Source organism: Ceratotherium simum, chromosome 22, assembly GCF_057802395.1.
Source record: "Ceratotherium simum simum isolate JZ-2026a chromosome 22, ASM5780239v1, whole genome shotgun sequence".
NCBI classification, from domain to species: Eukaryota; Metazoa; Chordata; class Mammalia; order Perissodactyla; family Rhinocerotidae; genus Ceratotherium; species Ceratotherium simum.
Genome location: NC_141921.1, coordinates 25,046,173 through 25,064,195, shown reverse-complemented (window position 1 = coordinate 25,064,195; position 18,023 = coordinate 25,046,173). Strand labels below are relative to the sequence as shown.

General features: G+C 46.8%; 1 protein-coding gene across 2 annotated transcripts in view; it reads right to left on the bottom strand.

Moving 5' to 3' along the window:
• Positions 1 to 18,023, bottom strand: part of PHC2 (polyhomeotic homolog 2) — a 50,135-nt gene that overhangs the window by 5,745 nt on the left and 26,367 nt on the right. For both annotated transcript variants that reach the window (XM_014784122.2, XM_087446347.1), the window contains 4 exons: positions 4,485 to 4,687; positions 2,643 to 2,772; positions 1,713 to 1,827; positions 402 to 543 (listed from right to left, as the gene is read on the bottom strand). In XM_014784122.2, coding sequence (XP_014639608.1) covers positions 402 to 543; positions 1,713 to 1,827; positions 2,643 to 2,772; positions 4,485 to 4,687 — 590 coding nt within the window. The remainder of the gene's footprint in view (positions 1 to 401; positions 544 to 1,712; positions 1,828 to 2,642; positions 2,773 to 4,484; positions 4,688 to 18,023) is intronic.

Sequence of the window (18,023 nt, the reverse complement as noted above, 5' to 3'; positions counted from 1 at the left end):
TGTTCAAGGAGGCAACAAGGTGGGGAGGTAAAGGGAGTAGGCCGCCTTCTCACCTAGCCCTCCATGTAAGACAGGAGGTAACTGGAACAGGCTGTCCCTTCACAGGGCTAGACAGGGGAGACCCCATTCCCATGGCCCCAGACATCACGGATGGAGGCAAACTGGAAGGGGAGGGCTAACGCTGGGCCAGGTCACTGAAATAAGCATCCATGGATCTCAATGAAGGGGCCTACTAAGGGACGTGGGGAAGGCCTGACCTGACAGATTGTGAGAAAAGAGAACACGAGGGAGCACACTGAAGTCAGCAGTAGAAAAGGAATGTGGGTGTCCCAGTCGCGTTAAGAAGGGAAGTTGGTGGGGACTTATGAGAATGGGGTTTCAGGCCCCGGCAGCCCTCTCACCTGTTTCTTGGTATCCTTGGTAAGTGGTGGCAGACTGGCTTTGCTGGCCCGACGGCGGTTGTGGGTCGTGGCTCCCGCCTTCTGCAGCTTGCTCCGGTCAGAGTGGAAAAGCCCCACTCGTTTGGTGCATCCCACATTGTACCTGGCCGAGTCAGGAACAAGGGGAGTCAGGGCAGCTTTAGGGTGGAGGAGCTCAGGCAGAATGAGAGCAGCCAAGCTATCTGGCAAAATCTTTCCCTCTATTCATTCCAATCCGAAATCCATCACTTACTACTAGCTGTGTGACTCTGGGCAAGTCACTTATGCCTCGGTTTCCTCATTTGGAGCTGGGGAGGAGACCATCACTTTCTAAAACTTGTCTGAGAATTACATGAACTAACGTGTGTAGAGAGCTTGACATCACAAGGTGGATCATGGTAAGAACTCACGGCTGACATATTCAAACAATAGATATTAGCTGTGCCAGGAAACCCCTGTCCATTGTCCTGCTGGAAAGTAGCTTGGCAAAGCTTTACAAGGGCGCTGATTCCCCCCAGCAAGCCTGAGGGGGGTGCAGGCTGAGGAGGGCCTTACTCTAGCTGGCATGCAGAGCCCCTCTGCTGGGGGCCTAGCGATTTCTTGTCGTTTGGGGGCTCAGGGCTTCATGGTCAGCCACCTCTTCCGCCTTGGTACACAGACCATGTAGGGCTTTAGAGTCAGACGAGTCTAAATCCCCAGCTCTAGGACATTAGGCACAATTACTTACCCTTTGTGCCTCAGTTGCCTAACGTTTATGAAGGGGACAAGGGCAATACCCGCCTCAATCTGAAGATTAGGTGACATATTGCACACTGCCTGCCTAGCACACAGCAGGCTCCCAGTCAATGATGCTGGTCTTCACTACGACTGGTCGTCTTCTAAGCTGAGTGAAAGCTTTCAAAGGGAACGTGTGTGACTAGTGCAGCAGCTCTGGGCAAGCTTCTGGTGAAGGGCTTCCCCTAAGGAGGTGGCAGCTGCCAAGGGCAGGAGAAGAGGGTGCGTGCCAGAGGACCCGGGAGGGCCAGCCACGCTAAAGCGCTGCTTCCCTTCCTTGGACCCTGTGCTGCTCCCTCTCTCAGCTGCTCACAGGAGTTCTGGCTTCCAGTGCTTGGTGCATTAGTGACACGCTGCTGCTTCCAGGCAGCTCAAAGAAGCAGGGAGCTGGAGAGGCCACGCTGAGGGCCTCTTGGGTGGACGATTACTGAAGGGGTAGGACACAGGAGCAGGAGAGCAGGGCACGATCCTGAGGAAAGGGAAGGGGCTGAGCACAGCAGCGGAGCTCAGGCCACTCACCTCTTTGCACAAGCCATGGAACAGAAGCGCTTGGAACGCTTGAACTTGTAGGCAAAGTCCACCCGGCCACAGAGCTCACACTTGAGTTTGAGGGGAGTACCCTCCTCTTTGGATTCTGAAAAGTATAGAAATTGGTAGGTGTGGAGAATGAACAATTCCCACAGGACTGTCGGCAGGTGTGTGTTCCTGCAGCTGTGACACACAGCCTCAGTCTAGCTTGGAAAATGACAAATTGGTTTCATCACTGTTTTTGGAAGGGCTATGTTTTCCCCCCTGGAAAGGACCCAAAGGTGTCTAGATATGCCCCTTGGACACTTGACAGTTTTTTCTTTTAAGTGCTATGAGCCTGAGGCAAAACAAGTGTGGAAGCATCAGCACCACTTTTATGACCCTGGACAGAGCAGGAGGCTGAGAGAGGATGCTCTGGATGCTGTCAGAGCTGATCTGGAATTATCCTACCCTACCCTGATCCATCTAGTTGGCTGCTGACCGGGAGAACAGAACCCAGGAGCTCTGCAGCCTACGCAGCAGCTCCCGTTTAGTCAGTGGCTCAGTGGCAAGTGCAGTCCTCAGAGCTGGCCCTGGTCCTGAGTGCAGGCTCCTGAGGCAGCGGAGGGCACAACTGCCCAGTGCCACTCCTGCAACCTGCCAATGGCTCACGTGGGACAGGAAACTCTCGGAATCCTGTGTTGGCTGGAGCGGGGCTTGAGGAGAGGCAGGCGACACACAGCCCCCAAGGGCAGGGACTCCTGTCCCTGTTTGCTGGGGATAGGGGCTGAGAAGGAACTGGGGGAAGTGTTTAGTAGACTGACGTGTTTACACACCGCCTGGCCTGGGCTTCCTCCACATATACCAAGGAAGGAAGGAAGGCCTGAACTTCCTGTTCAGCCAAATCAGAAGGCTGTAGCACTCAGGGTCTGAGATGCCTACCTTGCAGATAGGGCTCCTCCATCTCGGAGTCTGTGGTGGTGGTATGATCCTGCTGTGGAAGTTTCTCAGGCAAGAACCCCTGTGCATACTTCTTCTTGAGATTTCCCACCAGCAGGGACGAGCGTCCCACCTAGAGGACAAGGTGACATGGAGGCCATGAGGGTTAGGTGGGAGATGCTTCCTTGCCATCCAGCCTCATCAAAATTACATGTATAAAGCCTCCAGGTGCAGATGCCAGCTCCTACCTCATCATCCGAGCGTGCCCTGCTCAAGGCCCTATTTTGCTGTTTAGCTCATGAGACAAGAAGCCAAACGGCACCAAAGTACAGAGACGGCCTCAATCCAGGGCCCCTGGATGGCTTAGGGGGTTAGGAAAACATCCACTCTTGCAAGTGTCTAAGGGGCAGAGATGGAGGCCAAGATCAGGTTTCCCACAGCACCAGAACAAGTGCCGGGACCCAGTGCTCACCCACCACCAGGCAGGACGGTGGGTGCTGCAGCTGAGGCTGTGTGGGTGAGTGTGTGGATAAGACAGAGAGACTCAGCAACCCGTTTTTGATTTCTTACTGCTCTCCGCCTCACCACTGCCCTACCCAAGCCAGAGGCGGCCACGGAGGCGAGCAGGAAAAAAAGGACTCTGGACCACAGAGCAAATGCCCTGTCTGGCTGCCAGGACCCCAGACTGGCTTAGTCCCTCAGGGGGTCCTCCCTTCACTGCTCTGATTGAAGTGGCCTGGTGGCTGGATCTCCAGGGCAGTGCTGGGGGTGCCGTTTGATGCGCCTCCACCCCGTGAAATCAGCTGGTTTCTGCTGTTTCTCCAGAGGCCAAGGGGAGGGCCCGGTCTAATGAGGGAAGGGACGTGACAGGGCCAGAGCTACTTATGGCTAAGGTTCGCCAGGTGGATTTCTGTGCCACAGGCCTTGAACAACCCCAGAGATAAAGAGTACGAGAACCTATTTGCCTTCTGGCCTTTTGGAAGGGCAGTTCACCCACTGCAGTTCATCAAGTTTAGAGCTGTCTGCTTACTATTCAAACCATTCATGGATCCAAAGAATGAGCAAAAGGCAGGTGGCATCCCATGAAGATGGCATGCCTCCGACAGCCAGATAAGTTGATCACAAGAGGCTGGTGTGCCCTGGCTCTGGGCTTCTCCCACCGCAGAGCAGTGCCACTGTCCTCACTGACTCACACCGCACAGCATGAGCTCTGGTTGCTTTGTCTAAGAAGCCATTTTCTTGATTCTTTTCTATTTCCCTTTGGTCTCATGCTTTCACTGGACATATTTGATTGTGCCCTTTCTGAGGTGCCTGCCCTCAGTCTCATTCACTCCCCTTTCAAGGCTCTGTCCCCAGAAAAACAGCTTTAGGGTGCAACCCTGTTTTCTTATCTTCATTTCGGATATATCTTGAGAATTCTGTTCTACAAAAGTTTCTTTTATTCTCCAACTGGCCAGAGTTTTGCCATTCAGAGGTCTTGGTCTTCAAATGGAATGAGGTCTCATTTCCCAAAGCCCATCATCTCACACCAAAGACCCCAGTGTGAACTCCCTTCTAACCAAGGGGTCACACATCACCAGGCAAGGACACAGCTGAGTGTCTGTGGAAACTTCTAACCAAGGGGTAGTGCCAATTATTCCTCATCACTGACTCCTTCTGGACTCTAGAAAGATACTCAATCCTAGAAAGAAAATGGCTCTGACATTCTTTTGGGGGAAAATTAGCAAGGAAAGAGTAAATTGTTCACATTTTTGGAAATTTTACATGGAAATGTAAAAGTATTCTAATACACATCCAAAATATACTTAAAAAAAAAAAAAAAAGGGGAAAAGAAGTAGTCCGTACCGGGAAAGGCTCCGCCCCCTCCTGGATCACAAACCCTTCGATAACATGCGTCAGGATTTGGGGTTTCACAATGGCCTGTGGTGGTTTATTCTCACCATTCTGGGGGGCAGTGCCGGTGATGCTGGAGGCAGAGTTTCCGTTCCCTGAGGTCATGCCGGGGCTGCTGAGGTCGGTCAGTGCATGAACAATGCCCTGCCCTGTCTCTGTACAAGGAAGGTAGGAAAACACAAGCAGGGGGGTCAGAACCAGGTCCAGGCCAGCAGAAGGACAGCAGGGACTCCACACGGGCCTCGCTGTTTCCGTGGAGCCAAACAACAATGCACACCAGGCAGTCCCCTCTCTCAATGACCTATTTAAAAGTGGTACAGGTGCAACGGACACACCACCAAGTGTGACTATAACCAGTTCTGCAACAAGGCAGCTAATCAGCTAGCAGTGTTTCTTCATCTCCCGACTGTGCTAGGAACAGTTCAACCAGGTTAAACAGATAAGAGTTCTGTCTTTGAGGAGTTAAGATCTTGGTCAATATTGATCTGGATAAACAAGGTAACACTCAGTTCAAGGGAGAAAATGTATTCAAGGTGGTATCTAAAACCAGGACAAAAAGCTGACCTAGGTGTAGGGCTTGCAGTATGATGGGGTTTGGGGGAGAAAGGTTAAATGAACCTTCTATGAGGTTCCTTGGAGAAGGGTTAGATTTTAAGCATCCTGTGAAATGTGAAAGTACTGAACCCCAGAAATTAATACAAAGGGAATTTGAAGGCTGAGCCTCAAGTAAGCACTATTCTAGTGCGCTATTCACATTCTGTAGATCTGACTACCAGAGACTGGTTTTTTTGGGGTCACTGCACCAAGACACACACATATTCTTGTATACACATGCTAGGCAGACCTGAGGTTTTCTAGGCTGTTTCTGCTGGTCTGCTGCTCTCAAGCAAGCCTCTTGCCCAGTTCTCAGCTCCATAGCCAATCTGATCCTCAGCCAACCATAGACTCCTTCCCTCCATGGACAACCTTTCTTTAGTTCTCTCCATGGGCCTGCTAGTCTTCCTCTGAAAGACCCAACAGAGGGCTCCCGAGACTGTGACGAGGTGTCTATACAGAGCCACACCACAAGGGACCGCCTCTTCTCCACTTCAAACAGCACCTCTCACGAGCTCTCACGAGCTGCTTCACTGTTCTAGAGGTGCGAGACTTCATCACCTCACTCTATAACTCTCTCCCTGCCCCCTTCCCAGGGCCCTTCTCTACCACCACCAACTGTGTGAGCTGAGGCCTTTAACCTGGAACTTCCTAAAAAAGAAAGAAAAAGAAAGAAAAAGGCAGTTTTCTTTATTGCACCAAGTCTATTAATATTAAGCATAACCCAGTGTATGTGTGTTTGTATGTGTGTGTTACATATTTTAAAAATGATTTCATTAAATTTATCAGTTAAGTAATTTTTGCACAAAACTTTATATGAAGATGCTCTTATTTCATGTTCAAGATTGAAAATCTCACCATGGAACAGGAATTCATAGGGTCTAATTACGTAGCATGGAGAAATAAAAATAAACTCATTTTAGACAAGGTTTAGCTGGTTCATTTTCTTACTAGTAGTCCTAATGCTCAATAAACCAGGATAAATCTTTTTTGATAAAAAAGAGTTGGCTATGACACATGCCTTCAGTACTCAGACCTCCATAATTCAACCATAATGAACTTCAGAGCTAAGCAGGAGTCATCCAAGAGATGTGACTGATGCGATTTTTTTTAAATTAATTTTTGTTTGAGACACAGTCACACCACCAAGTTAGAAAAACTCCCTAAGATGTTTATAGTCAACTGAGAAAAAATTTTGACACCTTTGACTTTTCTGTAGAGACGGAAAATTTCCCCTTTGGAATTAGTCTTTCTAAATTGTATTTTTTTTGGTGAGGAAGATCAGCCCTGAGCTAACATCTGTCGCCAATTCTCTTCTTTTTGCTGAGGAAGACTGGCCCTGGGCTAACATTCGTGCCCATCTTCCTCTCCTTTATATGGGATGACGCCACAGCATGGCTTCACAAGTGATGCGTCAGTGCACGCCTGGAATCCGAACCCCAGGCTGCCGCAGCGGTGGAGCGCGTGCACTTAACTGCTATACCACCGGGCCAGCCCTCTAAATTGTAGAGGTGTTTGGGAAGTGATTAAAAAAAAATCTTTCCTTAGCAATCCATGAATAACTAGGAGGACTGAGTTAATTACACATCAATCAAATTAAGTTTCTCTGCTTTTAAATTTTAAATATTTAAGTCTGCATTTATATAATTACATTTTCTCTTGTATTTTTAATATTTTAAATATGCAAAGAAATATACATTTTCTTTAAAATGATGAATAAATGCTGTTAAAATGTAAAGCTTACTATGTGTTAAAATTTTATTTTTAGATTATTCCCTTCTAATTAGAGCCTAGTAAAATATTCCCTGATTTCTTTTAAGGAACTACAGATTAAAGAATCACAAGATCAGCAAGTCTGGTTCAACCCCTTACCAATGCTTGAACCTTCTCTATAACACTCCATCCAATGATTTTCTGGCACTTGTCTGAATATCTCTAGTGACAAAGGAACTCACTACCTTTGAAGTAGTTTGTTCCCATCTTGGGCAGTTCAATTAAAAAGTTCTTCTTCATAATGAGCCAAAAATCTATCTTCTGTTAAAATCTGCCCACTTAACCTGGTTTTGTTCCTTAAGATCACATAGAACAAGGCTAATCATATTTGTATAATGGGCAAAAACATGGGCTTAGATCTGGCTTAAAGACTGGTCTCTATCACTAAAGTGAACCAGGGGCAAGTCCTCATCTCTCGCTGAGCCTCAGTTTCCCTGGCTGTAAAATAAGGATAATACCACCTCCCCTATAGTGTCACTATGAGCACTAAACGAGATAATGAATAGTAGTGCAGGGCGAGCACACTAGGAAATGCTCAAGAAATGTTCTTGGTGTCATGAAGGACGTCACTAAGGAGTCCAGTCTATCTTCTCTCCTCCAGGCCAAACTCCCTCTGCTCTTTCAACTATTTCTTACACAAAAGGCTGCAAGTTCAGCATCATCCTAGGTCTTCTTTGCCTACATCTCTGCAAGTCAGGCGCCCGGTCAATACAAACATAATGCATCTGGGCCGGCCCCATGGCTTAGCGGTTAAGTGCGCGCGCTCCGCTACTGGCGGCCCGGGTTCAGATCCCGGGCGAGCACCGATGCACCGCTTCTCCGGCCATGCTGAGGCCGCGTCCCACATACAGCATACTAGAAGGATGTGCAGCTATGACATACAACTATCTACTGGGGCTTTGGGGGAAAAAATAAATAAATAAATAAAATTACAAACATAATACATCAAGTGTATTGATTGAAGAGATCTGGTTGGTAAGATTTTTGCTTTGTTTCTTTTAAACACAGTCACATTCCTGATTGAGAGCGCAGGTGGACGGGAATGAGTGACTCCCTGGTTTTAGTGTCTAATACCTCTATGGAATTAATCCATTCTCCTCTCAATTCTGGGCTCACTCTCACCTCCCGCTTTTCACTGATATTCATCACCAAATACCTTCTGATACCTTGTCTCCGTTTACAGGGTCTCTCCATCCTTGCTCTCCTTCTCCTCCCCACCCCCTTTCCTCCTGTGTCTCAGATCTGTGCCTATTAAAGTATTCTGCAAGATGCTGGGGGAGATCTTGGGGGGTAAGGAATACCTCTTGAGGTCAGATTCTCTCCTCATGCCAAGTACAGCAGTGAACAGATACATTCACCAGCTCAGAGGCTACAGAGCCAATGCTTAACTCTGGGAAGCAAAGACTTTTTAGAATCTATGTTTTAAAAAAGGACCTTATTAAGCAAGTGAACAAATGAAAAAACCCTTTCACCATAACATTAGAAACTATCCCTCTTCATTATAACTCTGGGGCAGGTTACAGGAAAGACAGAATCTGAGGGGCGGAGGGAGAATGTTCTATGAACATACAAAGGTCTGCAGCTATTTCGTCTTGCAGTCATGCTGTAGGCCAACACCTATTATCTGCTTTAGTAACACAGGAGTTTGGGCTATTTCTGGAATGACCAAACACAACCTCACCCTCTGCCAAGCTCAGCACACTGAGATTAATTTAATCTACTTCCCGCTTTCCCAGACTGCTTTGCGGCCTGCTGGGGGAAAGCAGCTTAAGAGTGAAACTTGCAAAAACCTGCCCTGCTGGCCCTGAGGCCGGATAAAAGAGACAAAGAAATACTCTTAGTATTCTTCCTTCCTCAATTCTCTCAACCAGTCCCTGGCTGTAAGCGCAGCCAGAGAGTCCCACAGGTCTCAAACGCCTTTACACAGAGTTAGGCACCAGAATCTAAAAGGTGGAAGTCAGGACACCATGAGTACGAGAGGCTGCGGGAGGGAAGTAAAGCCGAGCTTCAGTCGTGGTGGTAGTGGGGAAGGTAGAATCTAGCCTTTAATTGAAGCTGACCACAAAGGGCCAAGTATTCAGATCAGAAGGAACAGAACAGTATGTGCTGGGGAAGTCATTACACAATATATGTCTCAACCTCTAGGTTGCTCCTCAATTCTGGTCTCATTCATAGGCTGAGGCAGATTTCTGCCTTATAGGGCAGGATAAAATAGGAAGGACCACCTAGTGGCCCTGTTTGTGAAATTATCTACTTCGAGGTTGGTCCCCTCCACTAGGCAGAACAGGTTTCTTTAGGCGCGGGCTATGTCTTAGTGACCTCTCTACCTTCAGGGGCTAACCCAATGGCCAATATATGATAGATATTTAAGGTTGGTTAAACCGGAATGTATGGAACCCATGGTCTCAGTCTTCAAGGTCCACGTAAAGAGTACAGGTCTCTCCAGTCTCAAAACAAGCAACTTGGCACAAGCTGAGATTTATATATTACTTGCTAAGGCTGTAATAACTTGAGAGCAGCTAGGCTGGTGCCTGCCCACAGGAGCGGCATTTCCAGGTACCTGGCTATAAAGAAGAATAAGAGCTATTCCTTGGCCCACTTCTTCCTGTTAGAGCAGGATTTTTTCAGCAGAAGGGAGACACAGCATTAAGTTGGCCCCAAAGGCTGGAGCTGCAGATTCCCTGACCCTTTTGAAACATTTATATTGGCTCCCGGCATTTGGAAGAGCATGATGACCTCTAGAGGCAGAGGCCGGGAGGCTTCTATAAAAACGGTCTTGCCCTCAGGATCACTTAGTAGGTGTCCAGAGAGACTGAGCTCTCCTGTCCACCGAAGACAAGAGGTCAGGCCGGCCCCAGCTGTGCAAAATCTGGGCCACTTTGAAACAGTTCTGACGTTCTTTACATGCACAAATAAGACAAAAATCACCAGTTATACTGGAATACGGTTTAATACTGACATTCATTGTGGGTCTTTCTGACGGCCTCGCCATTCATTCCATTGCCCCTGAAACAAGTAGCCCTGAAGACCTGACCTCAGAGGAAATGAAGGGCAGTCCGAGCTTCTCCTTCTACCCTCTTCGCTTTGTCAACGGCTTATTTCCACTTTCTCTAGACATGAGGAGAAAGGAGGATTTTAATTTACAAGACTTCTAACTACCCTTGGCTGTAGCAGGAGTAAAACAGAGCTAATGAAGTTAATCAGGAATTTAAGGAAGCAGAGTAGGTGATAACATGCCTGCAGCTAATTCTGCTGACAAATGGCAAAACAAGGTCGCTTATACAACACAGAGCCTTCTCCCCAGGCCCCTGGCTCTGAAGTCATGCCCACTGTGCCTCAGCTTAGCAGGCCCAGTCATGTGGCCAGGATGGGTGACAGCAGGATTCCTAAAGAACTGCATGCTCCAGAGAGACCCTGAGTGGAGCGCCTGCAAAGTGACGCCCAGGGAAGCCATATCCAGGAGGCAGAGAGCAGCTGACGCAGACGCACCTGGTCTGAGCGGCAGGCGGGACCATACATAGCATGGTGAGCTGGGGCAGAGCACACGGGCCTGGTGGAAGAGTCTGCTGGCCACCCTTTACCATATCTCTAGTTATGTTCGGGCCCCTAAAGAAATCAGTGCCACTAGGAAAGCGAGGAAGGTACGATATTTCACAAGCACCAATTTGTTGGCATTCCTACCCCTGTCCCCCAGGGGGGAGGGTAGAAAAGTGAAGTGGGGAGGGGAGGACAGCTGGCTGCTCCTGTGTGTGGGGGAGGGAAGGGGGAAGGGGGAGAAAGGGGAGTGGGAGGGGAGAGAGAGGGAGTGGAGGGGGGAGAGAGAGGAGGGGAGAGCGAGATCGAGAGAGAGAGAGAGAGAGAGAGAGAGAGAGAGAGAGAGGGAGAGAGAGAGAGAGAGAGAGAGAGAGAGAGAGAGAGAGAGAGAGAGAGAGAGAGAGAGAGAGAGAGATGGGGGGGGAGAGAGAGAGAGGAGGAGGGAGGGAGCGAAGGAGGAATGGTGGCTCTATCCTGGGACCCTGACAGAATCCATCAGTTAAAGAGATTCATTTGGTTAACAACTTTCTTTAAAATGCAAATATACACCTGCAGTCATTCGCACCTTTCTGTGAATCACTTGACTCAGATAAGCAAACGGCGTTCCTCCCAATTTAGGGACAGACGGTTTGGTGGAGGGGTGGGGGTGGAGAGGGATCATTCTGGATCATGGGCACCAGACCACAGCGGATTACAGTTAGAAGGGCCCTGAGTCTAACACCTCAATTCTCCAGATGAGCAAGTGTGCACAGTTAAAAGCGTGCCTTTTAGAATCAAGGCAAGAATGGATGCCATTTATTTGGAAGACAGTATCTTCTAAAACACGCAAAGAGGAGCTCTTAGTGATGGGAAAATTGTAGGCCCCTTCCTACCCTGGGGTCCCCTGAGTACCATAACGCAAGGGGTACTAATGACAAGGGTTTGTAACTTTTTCAATTCTGCTAAAGACACATTGTCAGACACACAAGAAGTCCTTGCCTCGAGGACACCTCACACTGTCAGACACACAAGAAGTCCTTGCCTCGAGGACACCCAGCAGGCTGTGGCTTGCTCACGCGGACGCCATCACCATCCTGCTCCTCAGAGCACCTTCCTGGGCTCTGCAAACAAGAGCAGCCGCCTCTGAAAGACCTCTCCCTAGCGGGGAAGAAACGGCTGCGACAGGAGGCTCCCTTTGGGGCACTTCGCTGAGCAAAGTGGTGAGCCTTTCAGTCACAGCAGGGCGAGGCCCTGGGTCCACACCTGGGCTCCTGCAGGGGAGCTGGCCAGCAGAAGGAAAGGGAGGCTGAGCCAGGTGGCCCCAGACCGGCCTTCAGTGTCACTGCAAAATGACCTTGCTGAGTCTGGGTTAAGAGGATTGGAGAGCAGACATGCTTCTCGGATCTTGAGCATCTGGGCTGAGCAACGTGGTGCGAGCATCTGGGAGGGAGGGCTCCTCCTCCCTGGCAGCCATTACCATACAGCTGACTTTCATGCAGTGTCTTAGGACACAGGCAGAGAGCAGACCTTCTGACTCACCCAGAATCCCCAGCTAAAGTGTACATAAGCTGAATTGTAAACAGCTGAATGTTTTCCAAGCTGCCACCCCTGGCTATGAAGGAAGGAATCAATGGAGCGAACAGCCACCCTCCCCCATGCAGTTCAGGACAACGGGAGCAATGGGGGATTTCCAAACAGCTGCAGGAACTGCTTCCCAGCGCACAGGCGGAGCCTGTGACGGGGGCCTCCGTCAGCCAGATCAAACTCAGCAGCAGCACCTGCAGGACCACAGGGTGACTCCCAACAGGACAGGTCAATGCACCAGGAATGACAGCCAACTCTAACTGCAGGGAGTCAGGGAGAGTTTTCCGAAAAGAATTCTGATATGGAGCCAGTCTACGGTGTCCTACACCGAGGCCGAGGGCTCCCGGACAGTTTCACATCACAGGTCTCTGGCAGACGCTATGATTTCAAAAGGCAAATGTCTGGAACCGATGGGAGAGGCTCTACACTAGAGGCCTCAAGATCACGGGAGATGAAAGGTAGAACGGCAGCGTGGAAAGAGCTCTGGGTCGCAGTCACACCTGGGTCCATATTCTGGTTCCATCTTTGATTACCTGTGTAGCTTCAAACACCTGCTCTGAGCCTGAGTTTCTCCATCTATAAAAATGAGGATCATACTGCCTATCTTGCAAGGTTACAGTGAATACTAGAGTTTATATATGGAAAATGCCGGGCACTGATTACATTTAGAAGCTGTGCTACACGGCAGCTAAGACTTTGGGATCAGAAAGACCCTAGGATTAAATCCTAGTTTGTAATCCCAGGCAAGTTACTCTAGGCCTCAGTTTCCTCAATCTGTAAAATAGGGTATTTATACCTGTCTCGTACGGCTGTGGTAAGGATTAAATAAAATAATGCAGGCAAGACACAGTGGAACAGGCCTGACTTAGTCACAAGAGGGCTAACATCACTGAGACCTGAGAGATTCACAACCGTCCTACTCTTACTCTCGCTGAGCCTGGCCTCCTGGAGCCCCAGAGCAGAGCTATTCTCTCATTGGCCCAAACTCAGGTGTCATTCAAGTTTCTCAGACGCCTTGGTCTACTCAAGATGTCCCATCCTTGCACTCTTGAGGTGAGGCTTCAGGAAGAAGTGTTACTTCCACTTTGACGATGACTGCCACATAACAGACCTGTGCCTGCCCTTCAGGGCGAGTCCACCTCTCCACTCACCTTCAACGGGGATTCACCCAAAGGACAAGACAACCACCAGATTCTCTTTCTACATAGTTCCTTCATAAGGATTTCCAAGAGATCACACAGACAGTGCAGAAGAACCCCAGACACCAGAAAAGGGGTAACTTTGGAACAAATAAAGAGCCACTTCACCTAGAGAATAGTAAATTTATGGAACTTGTAACGCCAGAAGGTGGTTTAGCTTGTGAAAAAAATTATTTTAAAAGGCTGAAGATAAAATCATGGAAGATGGATTTATATATAACAGCTAAAAAAAAAACCAGAAATGTTTAATAAATTCCTTAATTATTTTCAGGTTGATAACAAGGAAAGGCCACCACGATGCCTTATTTATTTACCAATTGAAGAATGGCAGAGAGAGAGAAAGCTAAGCCTCATTTGTCTCGTCTGTATAATGGGACAGATGATACTTATCTTGCAAATCAATCCTGATAATTTCTGCTTTTGGAAAACACTACCCTCTTCCTTCCTGCATTGTCTAAGTTTTCAATCATGCTACTTTGCTACCAATCAGCTGATAGGACAGATTAATACTGATTACTGAAGCCCTGGAAATGTGGACTTAATTGATTTCTTTTAAAAAACAGTATGTGATTCACATTAATTTTGTTTTAATTTAAAGTCATTTGCTTTGAATGTTTAAAAATGTCTTAATATAGCTGTGTGGATTTAGGCCACATATGGATGGTTTCAAATATGCTAAAGATATCAGTAACTAGGGATAATTATACAGTATTTGAGACATAATAGCCATGCAACTAGAGTTTTAAAAATAACTTCCAGCAGTCATGAACTCTCATTTTCTTGCCAAGAGTCTCAATAGTCAATATCAGGCCTGGTCCTCCTAAACTACTGGGGAAGAGCTGGGTATGACATGGCATCTCATAGTCATCTCTTCTTAAGAGAAGCTATAATAAATTTCCCTGCTAAGAAGGAAATCATCCAAGAGACAGATATTTGCTTTAAAGAAAGTCATAACAGCAAACTGGGACTCTTCAACATTTGGATTCATCTTAGAACAGTGGCAATCCCTGCTTAATAGCAATCATTTCTTTGGCAGATGTAGAAAGAATGTTCTTTTCTTTTGGACTTACCTAAATTAAAAAAATCATTTGGAAATTGAAAGAATAGGAAAGCACATCCTTTTTCACTAACTACAAATAATTTGAAAGAGGAAGGAAAAAAAACCTATTCAGTTTACTGTGCTGGCCTAGATGGTCTTACAATGAATCACACAGCAACTATTTATTATTTATGCTATGTTTCTTACTATACTTTTTATTTTCAAAAACTAATCATTCTTAATTGTATAACTCTTGATTAATTATGAAACAGCCCATTTCTTGACCACGTCAATTACATTCTACTTTTGTTATTGGCCAGGAAAAAAGTCCAGAATCTGTTATGATTGTTGTCTTGTATGAACAAATGGCTGATTATTTTCCTAATGATTTCCAAACTGTCATAAAGTTGAATTAAAGATGGTTTGCCTCTGAATTTCTTTACAAGTATCAAATCAGTGTTCTGATGCAGTGAGTAATTAAAACAGAAATTTTTAAATTAGTCATTGCCTAAAACGAAATTTGCATCTATTTGAATTGAGAATAAGTAAAGTTATCTCAAACAGGCACAGGTTTTTATTTTTTAACAGAAAACAGATCCAAACAGAGTCTTTCTAACTGGTGACTCACGCTGTAGTTTAAACCATGCCATAAAAGCATTTAAAACATAAATCTGCATATGTTCATGCCTCTACCTTGAGGGGTAGCCCAGCTCTGATTTCCATCACACATGGTGCTCACTCACTGCGGAGTCATGTCTGTTCCCGGCACAAAGGCCTCAGAAGAGTAGATTGCATAAGGCAGCCAGCCCTCACCCTGCTTTTCCACGGGGGTGGAAAACACAAAAGCATCCCTCTACGACCGCTTTTGTGAGATTCCTCCTGACCACAGAAAATCATCATCTTCATCTTCCAGTTGCAAAATGGCACAAAAGGGAATAAAAGAGAAACTATCATTTACGAAGACTCCTTATTCTCATTTCCCTATGCTCCTCTCTAGTAGACGTATCTTTTCAGAAGAGAATCTTTTTGAGGACGGGACCAACTCTGGAGATTAAAGGGCACTGAACAGCTGGGAGAACTTATATTTGGGCTGACTCAAGAAAAGGGAAAAAACCGTTGGTAAATATCATAGTAACATGGACCAGCATTACCAGAACTGGAACCACCGTCCTCTTCCCTAGATTTTTAAATTTTATTTTCCCTTACTGATCCACGTTAGCCGAAAGTGAAGGACTTATAGGCAGTGGGTAAAATTTATTCAGCAAATGGTTACTGAATGCCTAGAATGAGGCCCACAGCCCAAAGGACAGAGACTTAGAGGAGGAGTCTCAAGTAGTCAAGTTACCCTCTTCATACATTGACAACAGGAAAAAACAGAGATAAAAGACACTAATGAACTCACAGGTAGAGGTTCTTAATGCTGAGACAGTAATCATTTTTTTTTCTCTTCAACAAGAAAACCTAGGGAGGGGATAGCCTATGTAAGAGCATACAAGACCAAAGGCAAGAACAGTTCAGTTTTACAAGATCATCTATCCATTTATTCCTCTCCTCTGAGTTTATTCTCTCTTCCTCTGAAAGATCAGAACCAAGGGATCCAAAGTATCCGAGACAGGAAATGAGTAAGGCAGGAAAAGGGATGTGGTCTGAAAAAGACTGGATTCTGGGGCTGAGCCAGAGCAAGTAACAGGCACAGGGTCACAGATGGGGGAAGGCATCTTGGTGGCAGGAAGAGAAGTCTCAGGGTCAATCGGCTTAGACTAGAAAGTGGGTGACAGAGGAGATATGTCTGGGGAAGCATAACAACACCTTCCTAAATGCAACACCTTCCTCCACTGAAATGCGGAGCAACAATGGCCGAAGAGACCTACAGCCAGGAGAACCGTTACTGGGACAGAAGGAAGAAGAGCTGGAGTTCCCTCTTTAACTTAAAAGAAGTGAAATAATATATATTGAATGCACTTGACAAAGGTAAATTAGAAATTTAGCCCATACCTGGAAGAGAAGTGGAAAGGGCTGAGATGGTACAGGATGAAACGACAACATTCATTAAGCATCTATGTGCCATATATCAGTAAAACATCAGCTAAAAAAAAAAAAAAGGAAGAAGGAGGTGAAAACAGGAGAGACTGCTCCGAAAATACAGTTGGTCAAATGAGAAGCCAACTCAAGAACAACAGAAAAGTGGACTAAGAAACTATCTTTCTCAAGATTAAGGCTGGAGTAAAAAGGCATCTGTTCTTCCCAGTGTGTAGGGACAAGCCTGGAAATAGATCTTGGGTGGGCTGGGAGACAGAGCTCACGTGATGAAGCGTGCCTGGAAAGGGCAGGTGCCAAAAGAGCACCACTGCCCATCTGCTGGACCTTCTGTGAAGCCGGCCAGGCCTTGCGAATGAGCCAAACCAGAAGCTCTGGTTCCCGCCTTGCAGCGACTGGAACTCAGGTGCAGAAACAGCAGAAAACAGAGTTTATGAGCTGATTCAAAAGTGTGGCTCTTTCTAAATGCAGGCCCAGATGTTGAGGGCTATGTGGGAAAACCAGTTTTATATTCTCCACAGTGCCTAGGACAGTGCTTTACAGGAGGCAGGAGCCTTATAAAGGTGTGTTAAAGCTAACGGAGTGAAACCAAAACTACTTAGCTGTGCAGGTATCTTAAGATTCAAGACAGAATCTCTTGCCCTATAATCAACACAGTAAGTCACTTTCTTTCTATCCTAGAGTCAAAATCATATGAAGCCCTACATCCCTTGTGACCTAAACCTATGCCCCAATCAATAGACACTGCCACAGGTCTGCTGCCCTGTACTGGAATAAAAGATGGGGGGGGGGGCAGAAATACAGGAGGGAGAAGGGATTTCCTTGCCTCATTAGTCTGTAATTTTCAGATTCACCTAGAAATCCTGGCAGTTCCAACATTGGGGTTGACTCAGGAGGGGAAGAAAAATCCCAGGTGAATGATAATTGGATTACCCAGTTATGCCCCAGAGCCAAATGGCTGGAAAAGGCCAGGACAGCAGGGTCTGATACAGTTACAGTGACGTTATCTTCTAAACCAGAAATCGAGGCACTCGGGCTGATAGACAATGGGATGGAATATTTTAAATTGGGGCTGTCCTAGAAAAATCAGGGACATATGGTGGATTTAGGTCGGTAGCTTATTTCACAACAAGGGATCCTCTGGGCCCAACATGTTAATGGCAGGGATTAAAGATTGAGGATGGGAGCTGTCTAAGGGGAGAGCTGTCACTGAAGCAGGAAAAGGAATAAAAGAGCGTGTCTGTAGCCAGCACAGGAAGCAAGTACACATTGTAGGTATGGAGTAGGAAGGAAAGTTGATCAGAACTCAAAGTATGTCAGTGAAATCTGTTCACGTATGGAAGGGAGGGTGGGGGAGGGCTGGGAAGGGTTGGGATGGTGGGGTATCACTGGCACAGGTTGGTATCCAACAATACAGGAGTCAGAGGCTAGGAGTTCAGACTGTGGCTTCACCATTAGTTTGCAACCTGACCTTGGGCAAACTACTTCCCTCTCTGTGGACCTCAATTTAAATAGAAAATCTCACAGATCCCGATTTTAAAGTCAAGAACCAACAATATAGTATACCTCCATTTGGCATGGGAAGGAGAGAAAATGCTCTTCTAAAAATGGAAGAGGACAGACAGAACAGCTTGTCCCTTCCCATCCAATTAAAAACCTCCTGAGACTGAACTAGATTAAAAACAAAACTCTCCAGCGCAGCTGCAGGCCCTCCAAGATAGGCAGTCTCCCACCAAAAGAGTACAGCCGATG